General features: G+C 39.9%; 1 protein-coding gene across 3 annotated transcripts in view; it reads right to left on the bottom strand.

The window, feature by feature from the left end:
* LOC149314402 (tumor susceptibility gene 101 protein) overlaps window positions 1-23,826 on the bottom strand; it is a 43,452-nt gene extending 19,626 nt beyond the window's left edge. For all 3 annotated transcript variants that reach the window (XM_089521032.1, XM_089521030.1, XM_089521031.1), the window contains exons 1-6: window positions 23,676-23,826; window positions 13,565-13,649; window positions 12,056-12,121; window positions 7,616-7,779; window positions 6,825-6,951; window positions 925-991 (exon numbers count right to left, since the gene is read on the bottom strand). In XM_089521032.1, the coding sequence (XP_089377158.1) occupies window positions 925-991; window positions 6,825-6,951; window positions 7,616-7,779; window positions 12,056-12,121; window positions 13,565-13,649; window positions 23,676-23,717 (551 nt within the window). In that variant the 5' untranslated portion in view covers window positions 23,718-23,826. The remainder of the gene's footprint in view (window positions 1-924; window positions 992-6,824; window positions 6,952-7,615; window positions 7,780-12,055; window positions 12,122-13,564; window positions 13,650-23,675) is intronic.
* Between the last annotated feature and the right edge of the window lie 2,213 nt (window positions 23,827-26,039).

The raw sequence follows: 26,039 nt of genomic DNA, 5'->3' as shown, positions 1-26,039 counted from the left end.
TCAGTAGTACAAAAGCATAAACTACTATGTTGTAGAACACTGGAAACAAAAATCGACCTATGTACAAGTGTGTACGTTGCAGCACTCAAGGCTATGTTCATTTCCTACAAGTTTAATAGTTCATTTCTATGAAGCACTGTCACCACTGGCTAAAAGATAGAAAATAAGCAAACTAATAAAAAGAAAATATTTCTCGGCCATCTTCAGAAATTATTTTCCACACAGTCAAAAAATGCAGGGAAAGAAGAGTGAGGCTCACAATATCTGGTGGTAAATATCACCATACTTGTTGTGCACTGCTAGTTCTTTCGTGAGACCTCAACATATTGGATAAAAGATGAGGCGGAAGAGGCTACACGGCCACATAGAAGCATGACATGATTTAATACTGAACACAGACAGGTTCCCCCCCTAGGGTTTTCCACTCAAAATACATAGTCCTGAGGATGAAGCCAACAGCAGCAGTGCTGCTGTGGTCAGGGCTATTGCATACAGCAACCTTCCATGGGTTCTTAGAAAATATGGAATTTAATGTCTGAAGACCAGTCTAAAAAGAAGTCAGCAAATGAAACCAAAGGCAGACATTATATAAAGCACAAAGGGCAGTCTGGTAGGCACAAAAGTCATTTCAAAAGTACACTGACATTTCAAATTTTGTGTTTCCCCACATCCTTAATCATTACTTGATTCAAAACTGAGTGTTTAAATGCGACCAGAATTTATGTGACTGTACTGAAATAAAAACAATTCTGTTTCAATTTTACTGAATAGATAAAACTTAACTTAAAATTACTAAAATGCAAACATGATGCTATTTGTTTACAGGGTAGTGGTCTCAATCATAGCAAGTGCAACAAAGAAGCACAATCTAGTCACTGCTGATATTTCGTACTGAACAAGTAGACTTAATAAGCCATAGTTTACCTTGGGTTAGGAGAAGGTCCAGGGGGGAAAGGCGATATTCCACTTGGCATACCTGGCATGTAAGAAGCTGAGAACAGTAACAATTTTTAGATATTTTGATAATTCAGAATAATTATGTTGTTCAGTTTTTTCAAAATTCTACTTTTATAATGAAGTAGTTTTAATATTAACAGTTTAAAATGCAAGAAAGTCTTCCCCAGGATGGGCAACCAACGCTGAAGGAACAAAATCAAGTTCTCAGGCCATTCCCATCTAGTTTACAGCATCATAGCACTGTTTAAATAGGACTCTTCGGGATGCTTCAAACCCAAGTAATTAGGCAGTAATTAAGTAATTTAAATTACTAAAATATTTGAATTATTTATTTTTAGTGCTGATCTACCAAAGCAAGGCTTAAGTATTTACACCACTATTTGTAGGGCTAGATCCAGAGCAGTGCAAACAGGAGTGTACTTTAGCAGTGTGCTTTCCCAGTGTCTCTTTTTCACTGCAGTTTCTTACATCCCTGTAAAAGTTACCTAAAGGTACTGAAGGAGGTTGTAGTGTTGTGGTGGCAGTGTGGCTGGGTGGAGAAATTAATGAAAGTTAGATGGATGTACCTTACATTAGTTTTTACATAACACTTCCTGTACTCCATTTAAAGATGTTAAAAGCAGACACTTTCCGCTATGGAAGTTTTCTCTCTCATTTTAACAACTCCTATTTGCTTAATAATCTGCATGAAAAAGGTCTAGAAACTTTCTGATACTTAAGTTGGTTGTACTGAAAGTATTAACCTACCGTGGTATTTTGATTTTGTCTCATAAGGGAACAGATCCCGATGACAGCTGAAGTTATGGGTTTAAAGCATCAGTGCAGTTTTCAAGCTTGCAATCCCTCTGTTTTTTTAGTTAGGACAGATTAGTTTATATTTGCCTGACACCTACTGACCAAATTGAAGTTGCCTGGTAAACTCTCTCATGAGAAAAATACAGTGGAAAATGCCACACAATGACAGAGCACAGTCTTTAAAATTATCCTTTCAGCATTCACATATATCAATGGTATATTTTTGTTACTGTAGTTTTTAAAAATATTAAACAGGTGCAATTGTACAATCTGAATAAAGCCAAACAAATCCAGCAATACAGAACCACAGGAAACTCTAGTGAAAACATTATCAGTGATCAAGATATCTTCTTTCTGGAAATATGTAATCAACTTAATGATCACAGCTAAGAGTGATATTGGAGGAAAATGTATAAACTGGGAAGTGCTTGCAAAATATATACAAATTTCTAGTAATGTTATGAAAATGAATTAAAATTTCGATGGATTTAAATAAAAAAAAACATGAACATCAGATGTCAGTCATTTAATAGATATCCTGCTTCCCTGCCTTAGATAGTTCTGTAAGTAAAATCCAATCCTATAAAGCAAGAGGGTTCCAGACTATAAACCATGAATCACTGGGTTAGACATAACAGGCCAGTAACAGAATACAAAGATGTAGCCATGTTAGTCTTAGAATAGGTATGTAGAGACATCTTGTAGCACCCTTGAGACTAACTGAAAGAAAGAAGTTCGCAGCATGAGCTTTCCTAGACTTGAGTCTACTTCTCAGATGCATTTAGAGTAGTCCTGCATAGCAATTCTTTCTGCACACTATCATCTCAAAACGAAGAGGAAAAAACTGTAACCCTTCTTGGGACAAACGGTTGCTGAAATAATGGGAAGACTTTTCACTTTTTCACACAGGACATCAGTTAGCAGCTGTACAAAAATGTGAACAGAAGATAGTAACAATAAGTACATCAGTGGTTCTCAAATCTTTTACCCTGTGACCCCGTTTACATGTGAACATCACATCCCCATTCATGTATATTTGTATTTTAACATTATCAGAAAATTGCTCTCCTCCTCCTTCAGGCAGAGGCTCCAAGAGCCCTGTTTGCCTTTCTGTTTCCCCTCCAGCACAGAAGTTTAAGGGGAGGAGAGGAGAGGGATCAGGGCCTTCAACTTTCACCTCCCTTGAGCAACTCTTGCGCCCCCTCAGGGGTCCCGCCCCAATATTTGAGAACCACTGAATTACATGATTAGCTGTACATTTTTCTTGTAAGGTGGACCCTCAGTCCCTGCTGGGGCTTGGTTCCAACACCCCTTGAGGATATCAAAATCTGTGGATGCTTAATTCCCATTATATACCATGGCATAGTAAAATAGTGTCCTGTTGCTTTGGGCGGGGTGTGTGTGTGTGTGAATATCTTTGAATCACAGTTGGTTGAATCCATGCAAGCAAATGTGGCATTCAGAATTGTTTAATATATACTTTTACTTTTCACACTGACAAGCACTCAGAGGGAGAGAAGAACCAGCAGTATCTGCTGGACTTGATCCCCTTCCCCATTCACATTCCATTCCCATTTTGTGTCATGTCTTTTTAGATTGTAAGCCTGAGGGCAAGCAACTGTCAAATTAACAATTTATAAGCTGCTCTGAGAACATTTCTGAAGAGCTCGGTATAAATAAAATAAAATAAATACATACATATTACATTTATGAGAACAAGAGGAGAACCTGAAGTAGTTCCAATTCTTTCTCAGCCCTGCATTTTCTAACCCATGCAGCAGCCATATGGAAGAGCATTTAGTTTTCACAATACATTTGCACTAAGGACTGCCATAGACAAGCCAGTATGGTATAATGGTTTCAGTGTGTGATTCTAGAGAATGGTGCTCAAATCCCTGCTCAGTCAGGGAAATCCACTGGATGACCCTAGCCAAATCACACAGTCTTAGCTCTCAAAAAACCCTGATAGGCTCACCATAGGGTTGCTGTAAGTCAGAGATTACTTGCAGGCATGCAACAGCAACAAGAAGAGTTGCAATATACTTTTGTCCAAGCACATCTTGCTCTCAAGAACTCACCTTCCTTCTTGATACTCAAAACAGTACAAAGATAAAGGGCCAAAGAGACATTTAGCATACACTTCAGCCCAGTTAAGGTGTAACACTAAATCACAGGATTGATCCTGCTTGAGTGCTGTTCTTGAGAACTCAATTTTCTCCTCCTATGTTAAGGCTGGTTTAAAGTGACAGGAAACATTCAACTGCAAGTTGTCACTGTGTGTGTACGTTTGTGTGTGTATGAGAGAGAGAGAGCAAGCGCATGTGCCTTCAGGTTGCCTGTTGACTTGTGGCAACTCCATAAATTTCACAGCGTTTTCTTAGGCAAGGACTACTCTGAGGCAGTTTTGTCAGTTTGTTCCCCTAAGATATAGACTACAGCACCTGATATTCATTCCCATCTAAGTACTAACCAGCGCTGATCTTGCTTAGCTTTCAAGATCAGATGGGATCCAGTGACTTTAGAGTATTTAGGCCTTTCTTAATATGTAGACAGGACTAAAGTGTGAAGCCATGAACAAACTATGTTTCCTAGTCAGGCTTCATTTTATTAAGACATGGTATAAATTAACCACCTTTTGAGCTGCTTGAGAGGTAAATAACATTTTATAATACTTGACTATGCCAATGTCTTATAATAATGTGTGAATTTTGTGATGTTACAGGGGATGGGACTGTGGGCATTCTCCTCTCCTACTTGGATATATTATATATAGAGGATATACATCTCCGTTGGAGTAGAATGTATATATATTTGTGCTACGACAGTACACCTGATGTTACATGTTTTGTAATTTTGCTATATTTTAGTGCTGGCCACGTGCCGTAATAAATTCAAATAAATTCATCATTATAAATATCATTGCTAATTTCTTATTTATCTTTTTTTGTGAATTTCTACTAAGTTTATCAAATTTCTTATATTATGTTTGATCATTCTATTTGGTAAAAAACCCGATTAATCCAAATTAATCCAATCCTTCAAAACCTTTTTTAAACCTTTCTGCCAATATTGAAACAAATAATTTATAATCTGAATTCAATAAATAAATTGGCCTGGAAAAAAAAATAACTGAGGCCTGTTACAGACTGCCAAAATAAAGCTGCTTCGAGTCTCTTTGGAGGTATGCTATTTAAATGATGCATGCATCCTAAGAATCCGGAAGCTGCACCAAAGCTGCACTCCAGTGCTTACGAATGGAGTGTGGCTTTGGCGCGACCTCCGGACTCTTAGGACCCATGCATCATTTAAATAGCATGTCTCCAAAGAGACCCGAAGCAGCTTTATTTTGGCAGTCTGTAACAGGCCTGAAGTTTCCTTTCAGCTGGCTACTTTCCACTGCACATTTGAATGAAACTGAGACATTCCCATCTAACTATGAAAGCTGTTCTTAAAGAAATGTAGCCTATCAACTCTCATCTTAACATCACGATTTTATGATTTTATCATCAATTATTTGTATTAATTTGCACTATTTTATCCTATTGTGTAACTTTAGTATAATTCTATTTTATTAATTTTATATCCACAATACTTGATGTTGGTTAAATTCTACGCCACAGGCAGGCTTTAATCTTTTTTTATTGTTTTGCTTTGTAAAGCACTGTATAATCTCCACAGCACTCTGCCATTAAAGATGCAAGGCAACAGGACAGTTTAAATTTGATTTAAAATTTTAAAAAGACAAAGAGGCTGATCGAGTTGCGTATAATAAGCACAAACCCTCTGGAGTAACTTTGAGACACAGGGCTACAAGACTAAAGAGGAATTGGTGAAAGTCCCTGCTGTAAACACCATCCTTCATCTAAAAGAAGTTCTCTTCAGAGGGACTATGAATTCAAACAAAGAATCTGCTGTTAAGTTTGAATACACTATATAACACACTATCTGTAAAATGTATACCCCCCATATATGTCAAGCTCTCTCAGGCTCTAAATCAGCAGTTCTCAACCTGTGGGTCGTGACCCCTTTGGGGGTCGAACAACCCTTTCACAGGGATCGCCTAAGACCATCGGAAAACGCATATTTCCAACCAAAGTACAACCGCCTTAGTTTAGTCATCTTAGAATCTAGGGAAAGTTCAGGTCTGACTTGCTCTAGGGTCCATTTGTCTCTTTAGTAGTCCATGGCATCTGCAGACCTTTTCTCCATCACCACATCTCAAATGAGTTGATTTTCTTTGGCTTTCTTAACTGTCTAGCTTTCACAACCATATATAGAAATTGGAAATACATCAGCATGGACAATCCTAACTTTAAAATTCAATTGTATTTTTACACTTTAGGATCTTCTCTAGTTCCTTCATAGCTGCCCTTTCAAGTCTTAGTCTTCTTTTGATTTTTTTGACTGCACTCCATTCTTATGTCTGAGTCAAGGTAAGGAAAATCTTGAACTATTTAAATGTCTTCATTATCTAGGTTATTTAAACATTCAACAGTTATATCCAACTGTAAATCTGCTTTTGCACTTTCTTATTTGACTTTCTACATTAACCATTCTAAGTCTTTGTTATTTTCAGCTAGTAGTATGTCATCTGCATATCTTAAATTACTGATGTTTCTTCCTCCAATTTTCATGGTTGCTTCCTCTGAGTCTAGTACTGCTTTACGTATGATATTCTCAACATGCAAGTTAAACAGATAGGATGATAAGATGCAGCCTTGTCTGACCCCCTTGCCAATTGGAAACCATTCCGTTTCTCCATATTCTGTCCTAACAGTAGCCTCTTGTCCCGAGTACAGGTTATGCATTGGGACAATCAAACGCATAACCTGTACTCACCCTTTTTATACAGTGATCCAAAGTTTTTCAAGATCTACACAATCAAAGGTTTTGCTATAATCTATAAAGTACAGGTTGATTTAAAAAAAATCTTTAGTGTACTTGGATCAATGTCTAAAACATTTCAAATAAATATAGTACTAACCATTTGTGAATAGTGCTAGTTATTTACATGCAAAGAGGCATAGTGCTAATAGTTCTAGTTATTTACATGCAAAAGAGACATTTCTTACAGTTTGGTGGTCCCGTTGCCTGATAAGGTGGATAGGCTGCTGAAATGGTAGGCCGAGAAAACACCGGAGGCTCCTCTCCAAACACCACGATCATAACTTGAATCAATCCTATCAAATCTGACTGTGGCTAGGAGTTAAAGATGAGAAGACCAGTGGTTTGTTTCGCTAGTTGTCCATTAAGATTAAGATAGCAATAGCAAGTACATTTCTATACCGCTTACCGATGTACTTAGCGGTTGGTTTACAAAGTGTAATCTAATTGCCCCCAACAGGCTGGTTCTCATTTTAGTGACTTATGGAAGGATGCCAGGCTGAGTCAACCCAGAGCCCCTGGCTGCTCTTGAACTCACAACCTTGTGGTTTAGGAGTGAGTGGCTGCAGTACAGGCATTTAACCACTGCACCACCTGGGCTTCATAGTTTAGCTGTCCATTAAGAATGACAACAGATCCATCGCTTCATCCGGGACAGCAGGTTAATGTCTCTTTCTGCTTATAGTTCATTCCAATTCAGTTAGAAGAAACTAACTCTAAAAAATTCACTGGGAAAATGGGGTTAAAAATGTACATTTTCATCAGTGAACTATACTGGCTATAGAAAGTCTCAATGATTTAAAAGGATTTTGGTTCTGAGGTTTTCAGTTACATGCTTTATGAAAGCAGAGTAAATATGACAAATATACAAATGCTATACGTAAGAAGTGTACTTAAATGGCCAAAGGAGAAATCATCACATCACTTAAAAGGGTGAAATAATTCAGGCCTAATGTAAGAATTTTAAAAGTGTACTTACATGTTTCCATTCATGAAGATATGGAAGATATATCTTGCCATTTGCATCAACATGTTTCCCAGTTTTAATTGTCATTGTACTAGTTGGTTTAACAAAGCAGATTGGGGGATTGAATGGATATGTATCCAACAACCACAGACATATTGGGATGTTATAAGTGTTGCCTGAAAAGTTTTAGAAAAGAGCAGTGAGTGACTCAAATTTTTTGGACAACAGATGGTAATGCTGTAAAATAGTGAGGTATAATACACTTATAGACATTTAAGCAAATGACCAATTGCCTTGAGTCACTTGATTACAGGAATTCTATGAGAGCAAACTGCTTCTAACAAAACCAGGCAGATGCCCCTGGAAGTTCACAAGGAGGATACAGCAACAGCTATCTCATTAGTGCTCAGGGTTCCACTGCCTCTTAACATATTTTAAAAGCATAGCTAGTTGCCACTGACATATCTATTCTTGACACATTTCTACAGTTTATTTTAACACCATCCACGCTAGTGGATTTTACTGCATAACATGGCTATGAATTTTCAGTGGCTCAATCTACTGTTGACCAGGTGTCAGTATAAGGATGAATGACACTTGCAATACTGTTTTTACACATATCTATTTTCTGATCCTTAGGATGCAGCAAAGTTCTAGAATTACTTTGAGAATCAGATAAAGAGTGAAGTTTAATGCAGATGGAGATTAGTTGAGTGTTTCAACTATGTAAAAAATAAAAAATAAAAATAAAAAACTTTTATTTTTATCCCGCTTTTCTGTGACGAGACAATCAAAGCAGCTCACAACACATTAAAATATCCACATTCAACAGTATATCCCAAATTGCCCCTTCCCTTAAAACAGAATTAAGCATGATACAAATAAAATTGGAGATTAAAATATCTATTAATAACACAATAAAAAAATATAACGAGGACACAGCGGTGGGCTAATAAATTATATGAGGGGCGACCATTCTGTGGCCGGACACTTTTATTCAGAAAAGGCCTGCTGGAAGAGATCTGTCTTGACAGCTTTTTTAAAGCTGTCTAAGCTGGCAATTTGACGAATTTCGTCCGGCAGGCCATTCCATAGTCTGGGAGCAATTGCAGAGAAGGCCCTCTGGGAGGTAGCAGTTTGTCTGGTTTTTAAATACTGCAACAGATTCCTCCCAGATGACCTGAGTGTGCGGGGCAGATTATATGGTAGTAGGCAATCCCTCAAATAGGTTGGACCCAAGCCATGTAGGGCTTTAAAGGTTATAACCAACACCTTGTACTGTGGCGGGAAACTAATAGGCAGCCAGTGAAGAGATTTTAGGACAGGTGTTATTCGGTCCCTCCTAGTTTTTTCCGGCAACCAGCCTGGCTGCCATATTTTGCACTAGTTGAAGTTTCCGGACTAGGCACAAGGGTAGCCCCATGTAGAGTGCATTACAGAAATCAAGTCGTGAAGTTACCAGTGAATGTACTGCAGATTCTAGGAGAAGGCACTCATGCCATTTGAACAGGGTCATGTTCTCATACAAATAATTAAGTTTGCAAAGTGGTGCTGGTCTGAGATGACCAAACAGTTGCAATGCCTTTCATTAGCCTATTCTTGAGACATTGGACTTTGCAAGGCTATGCATGCCCTAATCACTTTCATACTGAATCAATTAAATGCCGGCTGAACACAGCTTAAGTTCCAAAGATCCAGAATGTGCTTGCCAGGGTGATACTGGACTGCAGAGCAATACAGCTCCACTACTCTGCCCCCTGTTCTGGTTACCAAACTTTTTTTCTAGAATAATTCAAAATACTGGAATAGATCTCCAAAATTTAAGATCAGAGCATCTGAAGAATTTCCTCAGCACAGGGTCCATTCCTGGATAACATGACACTGAGGTACTGATGAAGTTAAGCAGAGGTAAATCTGATCTCTCCTGGATGAAAGGACCAAGAGCTATATAGTACTTAAAATGGCTATTAAAACACAAACACATATGATGAACCTGTCCAAATTCTTAAGTTCTTCCTACAGGTTTCCCACCATGAGATATATGGCAGGTAGGCTTCATGAATAATGAAACAGCTACCTAGGAAAGTTAATCTTTTCCCATCTACTCCCATTTCTGCTCACCTTTCAACAGGCAACTGAGACCCACACATTTTCTATTACAGCAGTCTTAGATACAAGCTTTAAAATGGTTTCAGACTGTTTTTCCCCACATTAATTGTTTTACAGTAATTGTGGATTTTGTAATTGTATATTTCCCTTCATCTTCTTGAACATCCATGGTGAAGATGTCCTGATAATTTTAGTTGCTTATTCCTGTAATTTAATTTTAGCTTGATCATCAGATGGGACAATCAGAATTTATTTATTTAAAATGTAGGTATACCACAAGGTATACAAAGGCAATGCTTACAGGTTTATTTTCTTAATTATTATTTAAAATGTTGGAATCAACCTTTTGCACCATTGCTTTCATATGAGTTACTGTAATCTCCCCTTTCAGTGGCAATTTTCTATGTCTCATGGAATGTTGCACTGAAAGGTCATCCAGCTTCTAGAAACAGTTTTTGAAAGGTAGTAAAAGCCTTCACACAGGGCACATCACACACAGCATTTTTCATTTTAGCCACTGGATATGCCTTCTTTACTTTCACAGTGCACAGACTATCATGGTCTGATTATTCATTATTACCTCCCAATCAGTTTCCTAGCCAGCTTCAACTAATTCAGTGAACTGGGATCTAGATTTTTAAAGCCCCAATATACAATGTCCATCACTTACTTATACTGAATATCACTTCTTAATCTATTGACTATTCCTCTGTTCTGAAAACAGAGGGGGGTGTTTCCACATTCTCTTTGGTATATTACCATCTTAAATAATTGACATCTACAAAATAAATAATCAAATAATTCACTTCTGTTTCTGGTCCATTTAAAAATAATGTTAACATACTGTATACACTCGTGTATAAGTCGACCTCATGTATAAGTCAAGGGCAGTTTTTGAGGCAAAAATCATGGATTTTGATATGACTCATGGATAAATCAAGGGCATGTTACACTGGGGCATGTTACAAAAGATCTAAAGGGGGAAACAAGGCACCACTTCCCTCTCTACATCTTCCTCTTTGAACCTCTCTCAAGGGTCACGGTATCTGCATGGAAAATGGGGAAACAAGTCTGGGTGCATACACACACACACACACACACACCCCTTTGCATCAGCACTTCCAGGCTCATGGCTTGCAAAAAAAGGGGGGCATCAACCTTGCTTTCTCCCTTGCCTTTAACCCCAGCATTTCCAGGCTCATGGCTTGCAAAAAAAAAGGGGGCATCAACCTTGCTTTCTCCTTGCCTTTAACCCCATCATTTCCAGGCTCATGGCTTGCAAAAAAATGGGCATCAACCTTTGCTTTCTCCCTTGCCTTTAACCCCAGCATTTCCATGCTCATGGCTTGCAAAAAAAAGGGGCACCAACCTTGCTTTTCCCTGCCTTTAACCCAGCATTTCCAGGCTCATGGCTTTCAAAACAGGGTCCAAGCCTGGGCATACTCCCTCTCTCTGTGTCCCTGCCCTCCATCTGTGAGGGAAGGCTGAAGGATCTCTCTCTCACAAACACACACTCTCGCGGAGAGAGCCTGCCAGCGCCGGAACTCAAACGGGGAGCTGTTTACCTGGCTACAGAGGAAGGTGGGCACTTCTTTTATGAATTTTATCAGCAGTAGTAACCTACTGCCCCATACATAAGTCTACTCTTGATTTTGGAGTCCATTTTTAAGGCATAAATTTCTCGACTTATAGTCGAGTATATACAGCAAGTAAGGGAAAGGCTTAAATCATTTATAATGTTTTTAAAATGACACTAAATTTGTTCTACCTAGTGGAACTAGAGAAAAAAGAAAGGGATACTGATGCAAGATGCCTTCTACTCTAAACTAGTTCTACTCCAGAGCTACACCAGAAGCTTTGGGAAGTATAGATACAAAACATGCAATTTATTTTAAAGCTACAACAAATATCAAGGTTGTACTTCCATTTATCTTTCAATAAACTTCTTGATTTTTAAGGGATATAAATAAAGCAATGGACAGGTGTTTTTGAAATACCAGAGAACACAATTGTACAGCAATCATGACAAACTACAATCATGGTATCTGAAAGCAGTGAAACTGACTGAGATGATAAATACGTATGTCACAGAATCAGAGTTGGAAGAAACCACAAGGACCATTCAATCCAACCCTCTGCCATACAGGAACACACAATCAAAGCACCCCTGACAGATGGCCATCCAGCCTGTTTAAAAATCTCCAAAGAAGGAAACTCCACCACACTCTGTGGGAGTGCATTCCACTGTCAAACAGCTCTTACTGTAAGGAAGCTCTTCCTAATGTTGAGGTGGAATATGTTTTGAGGTATTATATATACAAGCAACTCAAGACACATACATACCTCTGTAACTTACAGGAATGGTTCCAGTGAGGCTCATCAACTCTCTTGATGACCCATCATTAAAAACTGAAAAGAAATAATTATTTAATCTGATTATTTTACAGTTAGCAATCATCTGTATATACACCAAAAATGCATAACAGATGTCTCTTAATCATGTATTTTTTCCACATATAAGTAAGCATCTGGTTTAAAAAGTGCCAGCACTACCCATTGTATCATGCCTAGCATATCATTTGGTGCTTTCTGATAAATGGGTAACTTTTTCCACACCTCTCAAGAATCTATGACAAACACAGTTGGTAAACATGTTGACATATATTCATGCTCACGATAGGCGGCACTTTGCTTACCCCAGCTCTAAGTGAAGATTCGGCTCCCTGTTTTATATTACACAGATTGTGTCAGCAATTCATCTGAGCCATATAACCAATGCTGGCATATAGCAGAGTATAACTGGCAAATTCAGAAACGTGGTTCACAGCCCTCAGTAGAGATAACAGCAACTGGATGTCTTCCAGAAACTGAAGGAATGCAGGAATCTCCAGGGACTCTCAGCAACTGATGCCAGGCTTCAGCTGATTAACGACCAAACAAGCCAAGTCTCCCAAAGTGCTATCTTTATTTACAGAGTGCTATCCAAATCACCAATGCTATAATACAGATCACACGAATACCAACTCCTACTACAACCCACAAGCAATTACTGGAAGCCCTTGAGTTTATATAGCCTTCAGACCATGCAGTCTCCCAAACTCAATCACTTCCTGTACCACACTCTAAAGTGTCCTCCTGTGAAATCCAGACACATATTTCATCACCCAGGCTTAGTGCACGCAGGCACCAGAGTGTCCTTGAGCCTATGAGCATCAGCTGTGTATAATCAGCCTTGTCCTTCCCAGTGCTGAATGCTCATGGTCAGACACACACACATCTAAGCATTTCCCAGTGTGCTGACTTTAACCCTTTGACAGATTTTCCCTGTTTTATATTACTCAAATGTGAAAAAAGGTTTCTATGACCAATTTATTGAAGAACACATTTCAAATTCAAGTAATTAGTCTAGTAACTTGTCTTAATCATTTTCCTCAATAAAATAATGTGTGCATAACGAGTGAAATAATGATAAGAAATAAACATGGACTGGCTGAATGCTAGCTAAATTATTTTAGAAAATGATATACACTCTTACCCCGGGTTACGAAATTAATTCGTTCCGCCGCCATTTTCGTAACCCGGAAGGCTTCGTAAGCCGAAAAAGCCATAGGCGCTAATGGAGAAAAGCCGCGATTTGGTGCGAAATAGCGCCGAAAAGCACCAAAAGGTTATTCGTAACCCGGAATAACCTTCGTAACCCGGAAATATTTTTTATTTTTATTTTTTTCGTAACCCGGAAATTTCGTATCCCGGCGCATTCGTATCCCGGGGTAAGAGTGTATAATAAAAAGTACAATATACATATTAATTATAAGCACAAAACAATGCAAATAATATAATACAGAAACTTACCATAGCCATCCATTACAGGTTTGAGATCTTTGTACTGGGCAATGACGCTGATAGTTTCTTGAACAGACAGGTCTCTGTACTTGTACTATAAGGGGGAACAAAATTGTATAATGCTTCAAATTGTACTAAAAGCAAGTTCTGCTGACAAAATCTGGGCCTATCTAAAAGTAAATGACTATGACAATCTTCCTTTACAGATTATGACAAGTGGTATTTTATGAGTGCTATGAATTGTATATATGCATAGCATGTTTTTCCTCTTTCCAAAATGTAACAGAAACAGCAAAAGGCAGGACCCTTTTTACATATATATAGTATATACAGAGCTGCTTTCCTGGATTACAAACAAGAACTGCAGAGACTATTTCATTAGTTAGGGTTGACTGAATTCGAAACTGTATACCACAATACAAATTCACAATCCCATGTTTAGTATGCTTATAGACAGTAAGAATATCCAAAATACATTATTTTATGTCTTGTATGTAGAATGAGCAAATGCAAGTCTCCAAACAAAATTAGAGTATTTACAGTCATCCTTTTAGGATAAGCCTTGTGATGTAATGTGATGGATCTCCTTTCTAGGCTGGCTCCACAGTTCCAAATTCTTTGGTTCCTCTCACTCCCCTTTCCCTCTTTCCCCTCAAGACCCCTCCCTGAGTCAGGTACTTGGGCCTCAAAGTGATCCCTATATAAACCAATGGATGTTTTTTCAGAGGGTTCACTGTGGTAAGAATGACCTGACTCTATCAAAACCTAACAGAAATAGTTGTAAAAAACAACAGACAAGGAGAAGCTTGTCAATACATAATGAGATCATACATTAACCCCTGAATTCATTCACATTTCCCCAAAACTCTATTCAATTCTTCCCTCTGACTGACTGTCCTGCCTCTATAACAACTTTTATCTGCCTCTATGTCATATTTCCTCTTTGCTATTGTGTGCTTCCAAGTAATTTCTGACATAAGACAAACCTACCACAGGGGTTTCTGAGGCTGGGAGTGTGTAACTTGCCCATGGGTTTCCATGGCTGAGCAGGAATTTAAACCCTAGGCTCCAGAATCATAGTCCAACACTCAAATCATTATGTCACACTAGCTCCTCATCTTTCCCCCATTTTCCCCTTATCTTTAGGCCACCTCTCCCTTATCTCCCTACAATCTTTTCTTTATCTCTCTTCTTTCAGAGACAAGCCTCAGGTTTGTATCCTTCCTCTCTCACAAGCTCCACTTCACACCACTCTCTAAATTGTGACTGGTTGGCACCAACCAGGCTTGGCCAGCTCCTCCCTTCACACTTTCCCAATGCTGTGTATGACAACAACTCCAAAACACAATAAAACTATGAACAATTATGAGCACAGACTTGAACAGGTTTTGTGGTTGCCTAATCTATCCAAGCGATGCCAAGTGAAGAGGAAAAGAAAGAGGGAAATGTGGGCATATGGGAAGAAAAGAAAGCAATTTGACCCAGCAATCATCCCAAAAACATTTTCCAAAAAACTGTGGTTATATGCCATCAAACACCAACCCTATGAATAAGAAATGTCCAAGATACAATGTTATTAACAGATTAAATTTAGCAACCGCAAGGTCACAGCTTCCTTGATTAGGTCAATCCACTTGTAAATTAGTCTTCTTCTTTTCCTAGTGTCTTCCACTTTACTGGGCATTAGCCATTCTTCCAATGAATCATGTCATCTCATGATGTGTCCAAAGTATGATAACCACAGTGCAGTCATTCTGGCCTCCAATGAGAGTTCAGATTTGATTTGCTCTCCAAATCCATTTATTTGTCTTTTCAACAGTCCATGGTATCCACAGGATTATCCTTGAGCATCACATTTCAAATGAAGTGCTTTTCTTCCTTTCAGCTTTTTCCACTGTCTAGTTTTCACAACTATACATGGAACACTGGGGTCAGCAGACTGGTGGCTGGGAGCCGCTCTAGCCCTAGTCAGCCCAGGACAGTGGTAACTGGATGCCGTGGTCCTGAAGCCGGCCACTGGCAAGAAGCAATTTTTTGCTGCTTCTTTCCTGGCTGGCTTCGGGCTGCCTTAGGGCTGCCTTAGGAGGCTTCAGAGTGGCTTCCAGAAGCCACACTTTTTGGCTCATCTGTTTCAGGCTTCTATGGCATATTTATTCTGACTTTGATATTCAATGGCTTTTCTATTTTCATCATACCTGTCCTTCCAAGTATTTGTCATTTTTTAATTTCCTGAATAGTCTCCATTTTGTCTAACAGCTAAGACAAAGTATACAAAATCTGGAGCACCTTCAATGTCTTTATCACCCATTCTAAAATTATGTAAATCTTCTGTGGTCTGTACCTTTTCTTTTGCATCTTCTCTTCTGCATCCTGCTTTTGCACTTTTTTCTTTAAAGTTCATCAACAGTCCTTCCAAATCTTTACTATTCTCTACTAGTAGTTTGGTTTCATCTGCCTGTCTTAAACAGTTGATGTTCTTCCTCCTAATTTTCACACCTCTTCTGTATAGTCTAATCCTGCTCTTCATATGATATGCTCTGCATATAAATTGAACAAAGTGATAAAACACAGACTTGTCTTTTAAACAAACAGACAATTAAACAGACAAAGTGACTACTCTACAGTTTTTCATGATCTACTCAATCATATTGTTTTTACAGTATTCATTCATTTATTCATTCCGAGTTTTTATAACCTGCTCCTCTGCCAGAAAGGTTTACAAATCGTTAATTGCCTGGTGGAGTTGTCCTGCCTTTCTTTCCCTCTCATCCATTTATTGATGGATTTTAAAAATGTATTGATTTTATATGCTCTTTCAACTGATGTTATGTGTTGTGTTATTTGTTGTTCCTTGCCTCAATACACAGGGGGAGGTACAAAAGAAATAACAACTACAACTACTACTATTATTGCTTTACTGTAATATATCTTAACAACAGTTACTGGTCAATCAGATCAACCAGACATAGAAACAAAGAACTACCTACCATATATACTTAACTATTCGTTGGCCTCATGTATAAATCAAGGGCAAGTCATTTTTTGGGAGGCCAAAATTATGGATTTTAATAAGAGCCACAGATAAGTCAAGGGTAAAACTTAGGGCCATGTAACAAAGTATATAAAGGTTGAAACAAAGAAAGCAAAATGACAAAGAACTTGACAAAATTCCAGCAGGCACAACTGTTTGTGCTCATCCTAAAAGCTGGATAAGAGAATAGAGTGGGGTCAGTGCTTCCAGGACAGATTATACTCTTTCCTTTAACCAGGGGATGGTTCCTTTTTAAAATAAGAGTTAAAGTACAGTACGAACATTGATGTGTGGATAAGTCAACACTGGTTTTGGGGTCAATTTCTTGACTAAAATTTCTAGACTTATACATAAGTAATACAGTAAATCAAATAGACAATTTACTAGTAATACATCCAATTTGCCTTTTCAACTCCATTAAACATTTGCTTTGGAAATGAAAATAAGTAAGATGTTGAAAGAACTCTGAGGTCTTATCACCCATTTTTAATTTGTTCTATCCAGTCTTTAACAATAACATGTGTGCGCATACACAGACAATAAAGAAACTGCAAGTCAACAGGAACATCTGTTAAGTTTTTATAGTCATGGAGAGCCAGCGTGATGTAATGATTTGAGCATTGGACTACAACTCTGGAGATCAGGGACAGATTCTGATTGGCCATGGAAAGGCACTGAGTGACCTTGGGTGAGTCACAGACTCTTAGCCCCAGAAAACCCTGTGATAGGTTTGCCTTGGGGTCATCTTCAGTTGGAAATGACTTGTGGGCACACAACAAAACAACAAAATATACATCCATCCTATTTACATGCCTACACCAAAGAAAATATAAAACTGAACTTACCATCAAATGTCCTAAGGGGGAACAAGGACAACAGAAAATTCTACTTCTAACCCTAGAAGAAGAACCTCTCTCTACAGTCAAAGAATATGATTATAGCCAAAAACTGTAGCTAAATAATTTTTCCAAATATAAAGTGCCGTAAACATCCTCCAAACATGAAAGCAATTGAAAAGGAGGTTAGAGTGTGAGAAGGCCCTATCTACCTAGGGGGCAGTGTACAAAAGCCAGTACCAAAAGTCCTAGCAATCCACAACACATAAGAACTACCAGCAGAATCACTGGGGGGGGCGGGCGGGGTTGCTGGGTCCACTCTCCATTGTGACTTTCAACTCCTGGTCAGCAAAGAAGTGGGGATCCTAGAAAAGGATGCCTAAAGCAGTATCACCTATGGGTGGCAAGGTGATTCACAAGTCCCATGTTAACATCCAGAGACAAAAGGACACTTCAGCTAACAGGTACTTAATGTATAATAGATGAAGGCAGAGGGACCAGCCATGCTCCTGTCACATTAGTCATCAGCACTCTTCTAAAAGAGATTCTTAGGGGAATGAGCCTAGCAGGGACTTGTTTGTTCAAAGTGCATGCAAAGATCATGTACTCCAATATCCAATAGCTGATGATGCAGCTGGACATCTGATGAACTTCACTGTCAAGCTTAAATGAACAGGCTGTCTGAAAGCCTAATCTCTTGCATCTCCTTGTTGGAGCCAGAGCCCCAGAAAGCAAACTTGCACAGGGCATACCAAAAGCCAAGGTTCGGAAAGGGCACTTTGGGCACAAGCTAAGGAATCACTTCCTCGGGTTGGGAGGGCGCATCCTGCAGATAAACCAGAAACCATCTTAACCTAATGCCTAATTCACTTGGGCCTGAAACAGATTTGGAGATTGCTAGGATAATAATAAGTCACTGCAGTAATAAAAAAGGGCTATAAAGTATAATGGTAATTAATGCATGCAAATAATATTAGCAGTGGAAGATTACAGCAATGTTTCATCTACTGGGAGGCTCCCAGTCCACAGCAAAACATGACCCATCATTCAAACTATCTGATGACCTATGAGTGATGTGGCAAGGCTGGCACTCTTAAGCATCTCTCTAGGATGGGGGACACCTGGCTGAACAAAACTACATGCGAAAGGGATCTAGGAGTCCAAGTAGACCACAAATTGAACATGAGTCAACAGCGCAATGCGGCAGCTAAAAAGGCCAATGCAATTTTAGGTTGCATCAATATAAGTATAGTGTCTAGATCAAGGGAAGTAATAGTGCCATTCTATTCTGCTCTGGTCAGGCCCCACCTGGAATACTGTGTCCAGTTCTGGGCAACAAAATTCAAAATGTATGTTGAGAAATTGGAGCATGTCCAAAGGAGGGAGACTAAAATGGTGAAGGGTTTGGAAACCATGCCCTATGAGGAACAACTTAGGGAGCTGGGGATGTTTACCCTGGAGAAGAGAAGATTAAGAGGTGATATGAGCAAGCTTGTTTTCTGCTGCTCCAGAGAACAGGATATGGAACAATGGATGCAAACTGCAGGAAAAGAGATTTCACCTCAATATTAGGAGGAACTTCCTGACAGTAAGGGCTGTTTGACTGTGGAACATACTCCCTCAGAGTATAGTGGAGTCTCCTTCCTTAGAGGCCTTTAAACAGAAGCTGGATAGTCATCTGTCAGGGATGCTTTGATTGAGATTTCCTGCATGGGAGGGTTGGACTGGATGGCCCTTGAGGTCTCTTCCAACTATGATTCTATGTAAGGAAGTCCACATGTTTACACTTTTGACTAGTAGCTCCTGATTTGATACAGCTGTGTCCTGGATACGTCTGCATTAGGGCACCGCCAGTGGCAGCAGTAGGAGCTGGAAACAACACACAACAATGCTTGGTCTTTCTAAGTTCCTTGCTCTGCTGACAACTGACCTTGGCTTAACAACATATTCTGGCTCTACCTCACTGGACATGATGGAGTCTTTTATTTGTTGGGACTTCGGACTGGCTTCTTGAACTCTGCTTTCAGGCAATTTAACTTTTTGTTAACTCTGTGTGAGGGTTCTCTACTGCCTTGAAAGGCACATGCCACCTGGAACCAGTATACACATAGGTTTAAAGGACTTGACACACATCTAGCTTAAGCCATTACTTTTTTTTGGCACATGATTGGTTGGGACAAAAAGATGACAATGTTACAATGAAAGATAGGAACAGAATCATAGAAGCATAGTTGGAAGAGACTTGAAGGGCCATCCAATCCAACCCCCTGCCATGCAGGAACACACAATCAAAGCACCCCCCAACAGATGGCCATATTTAGAACACAGTTGAATACTGGTATGTTCAAATATTGTTTCCTACCTTTATCAATACTCTGATTAAAAACAAGCAGTCTCCAAAAGGAGAAAAATACGGCATACAAACTTTTATTATTATTAAAAAAAACTGTCACCACCCTTAGTCAGAATTACCTACAGAAGAATTAAATCCTTAGTCTCTAATTGGAGAATGCTGCATTTCTGCATTCCTTCTGCTCCTGTTCATTCGGCAAGTAGCAAATTAATTAGCAGGTGTGCAGTTTTTCCTGCCAACCAAACATATACTATAGCAGAAGATGGCTCAGATGAGAATACAAACACCAAATCCACTTAAAATTCTGAACTTAAACTGCATGTGTATGTGCTTTCAAGTTGTCTGATGACTTATGGTGACACCATGAAATTCACAGTGTTTTCTTGGGCAAGGAATACTCAAGAGGTATTTTTGCCAGTTCCTTCCTCTGAAATACAGCCTACAAGACTTGGTATTCTTTAGCAGCCTCTAAAACAAGAATTAAACCAGGGCTGACCTTGCTTAGTTTCCAAGAACAGATAGGATCTGGTGCGTTCAGGATATTTAGGCTGAATTTAAGCCATCCAGCTAGGCTTATGGGCAGAGGAATCCTTCCACAAGAATGGGGGAAGATTTCATGGTAGAGCAACCATTACATCAAAAGCTCTGCTGGCTTATTACAGCCACGATTGGAGGTTACTTTCTCTTAGTTTTTCCGCTCCTTCTCCCCTGGCTGTGTATTGGGGAAATCATTATTATATAATGTAATACAGTAATGCATTATAACTTGGTGGCTTCTGGGAGGTGACATGTCAGCTCAACTAGGAGGAGGCTGCAGATCTACAATGTTCCCCAGTACATTATTGAAATGTCCATCTCTAGTACCGTCCACCAGTGGAATAATATGGGTGTGGCTGTGAAAACAGTGAAACTTTCCACTGTCACACCCAAAGAACCTCTGGCGCTGCATGTGGCATCCTGCCAGCAGACTTTCCTTTACACTTCCTGAAGCACTTCTGCCACCTTATGTGGCCTCCTGGTTATCCTCCAGTTGCTCCTGGCTGCTGAAACCCTAGGCACACTTACAGTCTGATCACTATGTATGCTTAGATGGACCTACGTTTTGCTATATACAACAATGTTTACTTCCAAATAAGCACATAGAGAGGCTTCTGCATTATTTATGAGTGCCAGTCAACTGAAGCTTGTGTTCATCCTTAAAAATCACTATCAAAGTTTAATTCTAACATGACTTGTGACAAATTACAATACATTATTAGGATTATTGTACCTTGAAAATAAGTTGTTGTTGCATCCTTTCAAGTCATTTCTGACTTATGGTGACCCTAAGGAGAACCTATCATGGAGAAGGTGTCTTACCTCAGGTTACCTAATGGGTTTTGATGGCCAAACAGGGATTTGAACCCTAGTCTCCCAGTGTACTAGCACAACATTCAAAGACTATACCATGCTAGCTCTCTGGAAAATGAGTACTCTACATTTAACAACTAACTAAATTTGAATACGAGACTCATACATATCCAATTTCATCTGACAGTATTTCATGATAACCTCATCACCACATAAATGCTATTTAAACAAAATTTGAATTGAATATTATTTATTAAACTATTTATACCTCAATATTACTATTATTCCATTTATTATTGTGTCAATACTGATTTATCAATCACATCCACATTTTATGTTTACTCTAGTACCTGTTACTGTCTAGCTAAAGGTAAAATCTTTTATGTTCTACTGATTTTTATAGGAAAAACAAACATGTTACGTCTTGTTCCATAAAAATAATTACCGGTAAATACTTTAGTTGTTAGATTTGACTGGGTCATGCTCCTGAATGTGCCCTCAAAATAAAAATGCTGTTTACGCAGGTAATTCATAAATTAGCCTCTTAGACAGCATAATTTTCTTTGCAAATGAAGGAAGAATTACCGTATTACCTACGTCTTGTCCAATAATATTGTTTTTCAGTTTAAACATTTTTACCTTCTACGGTTCAATAACAACTATGTATCAATGACATTAGAATAATTAGGAGCCTTCAATGCTTTCTATGCCAGCCGACAGGAGCACTGCTCACCTGCTGTTTACTAAACAGTGCAAAACAACAACCCCACAAACATTACCGCTCTCTTCATTCCCATTTCCAACATTTTTTTCTCCTTACTTTTTTTTATTTCCTATAGCTAAAATTGTCTTCTACTTAAATGCTGCTCATTTAAATACAGAAAGATTTACTGTATATACTCGACTATAAATTGACCTCATGTATAAGTTGAGGGCACATTTGGGGGGCAAAATTATGGATATTGATATGACCCTTGGATAAGTCGAGGGTAAAACTTGGGGACAAGCAACAAAGGCTCTAAATGACGAAGCAAAGGAAAATGCCCAAAACAGCAGGCATAACTGGAAGGGAGAGTAGTCAGTGCTTTCAGGACAGATTCCACTCATGCCTTTCACCAAAGGATGGTTCACTTTGTCATGAGTTAAAGTATAGTATTTACACTGATCTGTGGATAAGTCAAACCTAGGTTTTTGGGGTCAATGACTAAAATTTCTAGACGTATACATGAGTATTGACAGTAATTTAAAGCAAACCATAAGAGAAAGAAAGTGTTTGGGGAAAAGAAGCAAGGCCAAAAAATAAAAAACCTCACAAAGAATATGGAGAATTGCCCACACACGAACGCATCACTGTAGACGCCACAGGAGCTTGGCAAGCTGAGAGGAGGAGGAGGAGGAGGAGGAGTGGGACGACTGGAGAAAGGCAGGTGGAAGGGGGATTTCTGCTGGCCATCCCCTTGTAGGTGGCTTACTGGATCACTTTGGCCCAAGCTGCTTTGTCACGGACCCATAGTGCATATCGCATTATTACATTGTTACAGTACTAGTATTCCACTCTTACAGCTATGGCTGCCTCCTGGGGAACCCTAGGGTTTGTAGCTTAGGGAGGTCCAAGAGCTCTCTGGCGGAGAAGGCACTGCAGATGTATGGAAATGGGGAATACACTTGTTCCTCCTCTCCATTTGCAAACTGGGAGTCCAAACAGACAGGTCACTTTGGGGGTATGCTGTTTAAATGAGGCATGCGTCCTAAGAGTCTGGAAGCCACACCAAAACCACCCTCCATTCCTAAGGACTGGAGTGCAGCTTCTGCCCTCTCAAGACGCATGTGTCATTTAAACAGCATAGCTCCAAAGTGACCCAAAGCCTCTTTATTTTGGCCTGTCTGTTCAGGCCCTTGAAGCCCGCAGTCTTGCTCCTTTGTGGCTGACCCAGGATTTGGACCCTGGTCTCCAGAGTCATGAGGTCCAACACTCAAAGCACTAGGCCACGCTGCCTCTCAATGTATTAGTGTGGCATATATTGACTGTCATGAATACAAATAGCAGAAGTGCAGCCTTGTTTGTCCTGGTGCGAAGTGGGCAAAGGCTTCTCTAACGGGGAGGCAAGGGAAAGGCAAAGGGTGGCGAAGCTGTGCCCACGAAGCGAGGACTAGGCACCGTTTCCTCCCGCCCTCCATCTCAGCCTCCCGCCCAGGGGGCTCCCAAAGCCCCTCCACCTTCAGCCTCACACTCAGGGCCCCCTTTTCCCGGACCCGCCCTCCATCTCAGCCTCCCGCCAGTTCCCTTTGGACCCGGAGCAGGCGCGGATTTCACACTGCTGGCCTTTAGGCTGCTGCCGTGCCCTCCGCTTTGCGGCGCCTGGTCCCCTGCCTTGGCTGTCGGCTGGGGCTCTTGCTCAGAGGGGTCTCCTACTGCACCTACACTCTATAGATATACATATACCCCCTTGAAGGCCCTCCATTTGGGGGTGCCTTGCCCTGCTTTGCGGGCTGAGTCCCGCAATGGGGGCGAGGAAGGGGGGACTGCTTGGGGGGCCTCCCTCGCCTTACCTTGCCCAGCATTTTCTTCAGCTGACTCTCCGACACGGCCATGGCGGCGGGGCCCCTGAGGCGTCCGGCCCTCGCTCCTTCCTCCCTTCCTTCGCTCCCAGTCCCTCAAAGAACAAGAAAACTGCCTCCGCCCCGCTTCCGAGAGTTTCTCTTCCGGTGCACGGAGTGACGTCACTTCCGGCCAGCGTCTGCTGCCTCACGCGCGCAAAGGCCATAGGCCTCTACGGAAGAAAAAGAGGAAGAGGAGGAGGCGCCTGGATTGTTGTTGCTCTTCAGCGCCCCCAAGTGGCTGCCTGAGAAGAAGGAGAAGGAGAAGGTAATAATAACTGATAGTAATAAAGATCATAAATCGATATTAATAGTGATGATGATGATGATGATGATGGATCAGCAGTAATGAAAATACTAAATAAATAATAATAGTAATTAATAGTAATAGTAATGATTCAAAATAATAACAACAGTGATGACAGTATTGATAATAAATAAACAATGATAATAATAAATTAATAATAATAGTAGTAATAATAATGATAATGAATCAATAATAATAACGATAATAATAGTAATATTATCAATAACAATAACAATAATTGTAATAATAATAATAAACCAACAATGATAATAATAAATCAATAATAATAAGAATAGTAATAAATAATGATAGACTTCCTTGGAGGTCTTCAAACGGAGGCTGGATGGCCATCTGTTGGGGATGCTTTGATCTGGATGTCCTGCATGGCAGGGGGTTGGACTGGATGGCCCTTGCGGTCTCTTCCAATTCTATGATTCTATGATAGCAATAATGATAAATCAACAACAAATCAATAATAAATAAACAACAACAGTATGTAGAGAGATCTTGTAGCACCTTTGAGACTAACTGAAAGAAAGAAGTTGGCAGCATGAGTTTTCTTAGACTTCAGTCTACTTCCTCAGATGCAATTATTCTTATTTTTATTTCTTGACTTAGGGAGCTGGGGATGTTTAGCCTGGAGAAGAGAAAGTTAAGAGGTGATATGATAGCCCTGTTTAAATATTTGAAGGGGTGTCATATTGAGGAGGGAGCAAGCTTGTTTTCTGCTGCTCCAGAGAACAGGACCCAGAACAATGGATGCAAGCTACCGGAAAAGAGATTCCACCTCAACATTAGGAGGAACTTCCTGACAGTAAGGGCTCTTCAACAGTGGAACACACTTCCTAGGAGTGTACTGTAGTGGAGTCTCCCTCCTTGGAGGTCTTCAAACGGAGGCTGGATGGCCATCTGTTGGGGATGCTTTGATTGGATTTCCTGCATGGCAGGGGGGTTGGACTGGATGGCCCTTGCGGTCTCTTCCAACTCTATGATTCTATGATTATTACCTACCTCTTCCCATGGATCAAGGACAACAACAAATCAACAATTAACAACATCAATTACACACACAAACTGAAACGTGCAACAGTTTAAAAAGACAAAGGATATTTTTAAACACTACCTTTGAAAGTCAGCTTATGGTGACCCTATCATGGAAATTTATTTTCAAGATTTGTCCAGAGAGGCTTTTTTTTTTGCCTTTATCTTCCTCTGAGGCTGAGAGAGTGTGACTTGCCCAAAGTCACCCAGTGGGACTCCAGTAGGGATTCGAGCCTTGTGTGCCTTCAATTTGTTTCTGACTTTTGATGATGCTATCAAAGGGTTTTCTTCAGAGGGGGTTTGTTATTGCCATCCTGAGGCTGAGAGAGTGTGACTTCCCCAAGGTCACCCAGGAGGCTACTGTGGCCAAGGGGGGAGTCCAATCCTGGTCCCCAGAGTCATAATCTGACCCTCAAACCCCAAACTGGCTCCAACAATACTTATTTCTTACCCGCCTCTCCCCATGTATCAAGGCCTGGAACCACAGCAAATCAATAATTAACAATATCACTTAAACACATGCAAGTGTTTAAAAGGATAAAGGATATTTTAAAACCGTCTGTCTTTAAAATTCAATTTTTTCAATTCACCCTCTCAGTAAAATTTTTCTTGGCAAGATTTGCTCAGAGGGTTTGGGTTTTTTGATTTTGCCTTTCTCTGAGACTGAGAGAGTGTGGCTTGCCCAGGGTCACCCAGTGGGGATTCGAACCCAGTTCTCCTGGAATCCTAGTTTAGTCCAACACTCAATTACATGGGCATTAAAGAGGTTTGTTGCCTTTATTTGCCTTCAGGTTGACGTCAATGTCTTGCAAACCCAGATATGGGAGACCGTCACCATCCTGTGGAATTCTGGGATTTGTAATTTGTTGTGGCACCAGTTTGTTGTGAGCATGGTGACCAGAGGTCCTCCATTTCCTGGACATATCCTACATTTCAACCTTCTGTCCAGAAGGAATTTCGAAATGTTC

The sequence above is a fragment of the Sceloporus occidentalis genome, unplaced genomic scaffold, assembly GCF_023333645.1.
Source record: "Sceloporus occidentalis isolate IW3139 unplaced genomic scaffold, rSceOcc1.0.p SCAF_4, whole genome shotgun sequence".
Classification (NCBI taxonomy): Eukaryota; Metazoa; Chordata; class Lepidosauria; order Squamata; family Phrynosomatidae; genus Sceloporus; species Sceloporus occidentalis.
This window is presented reverse-complemented; position numbering and strand designations above follow the sequence as displayed.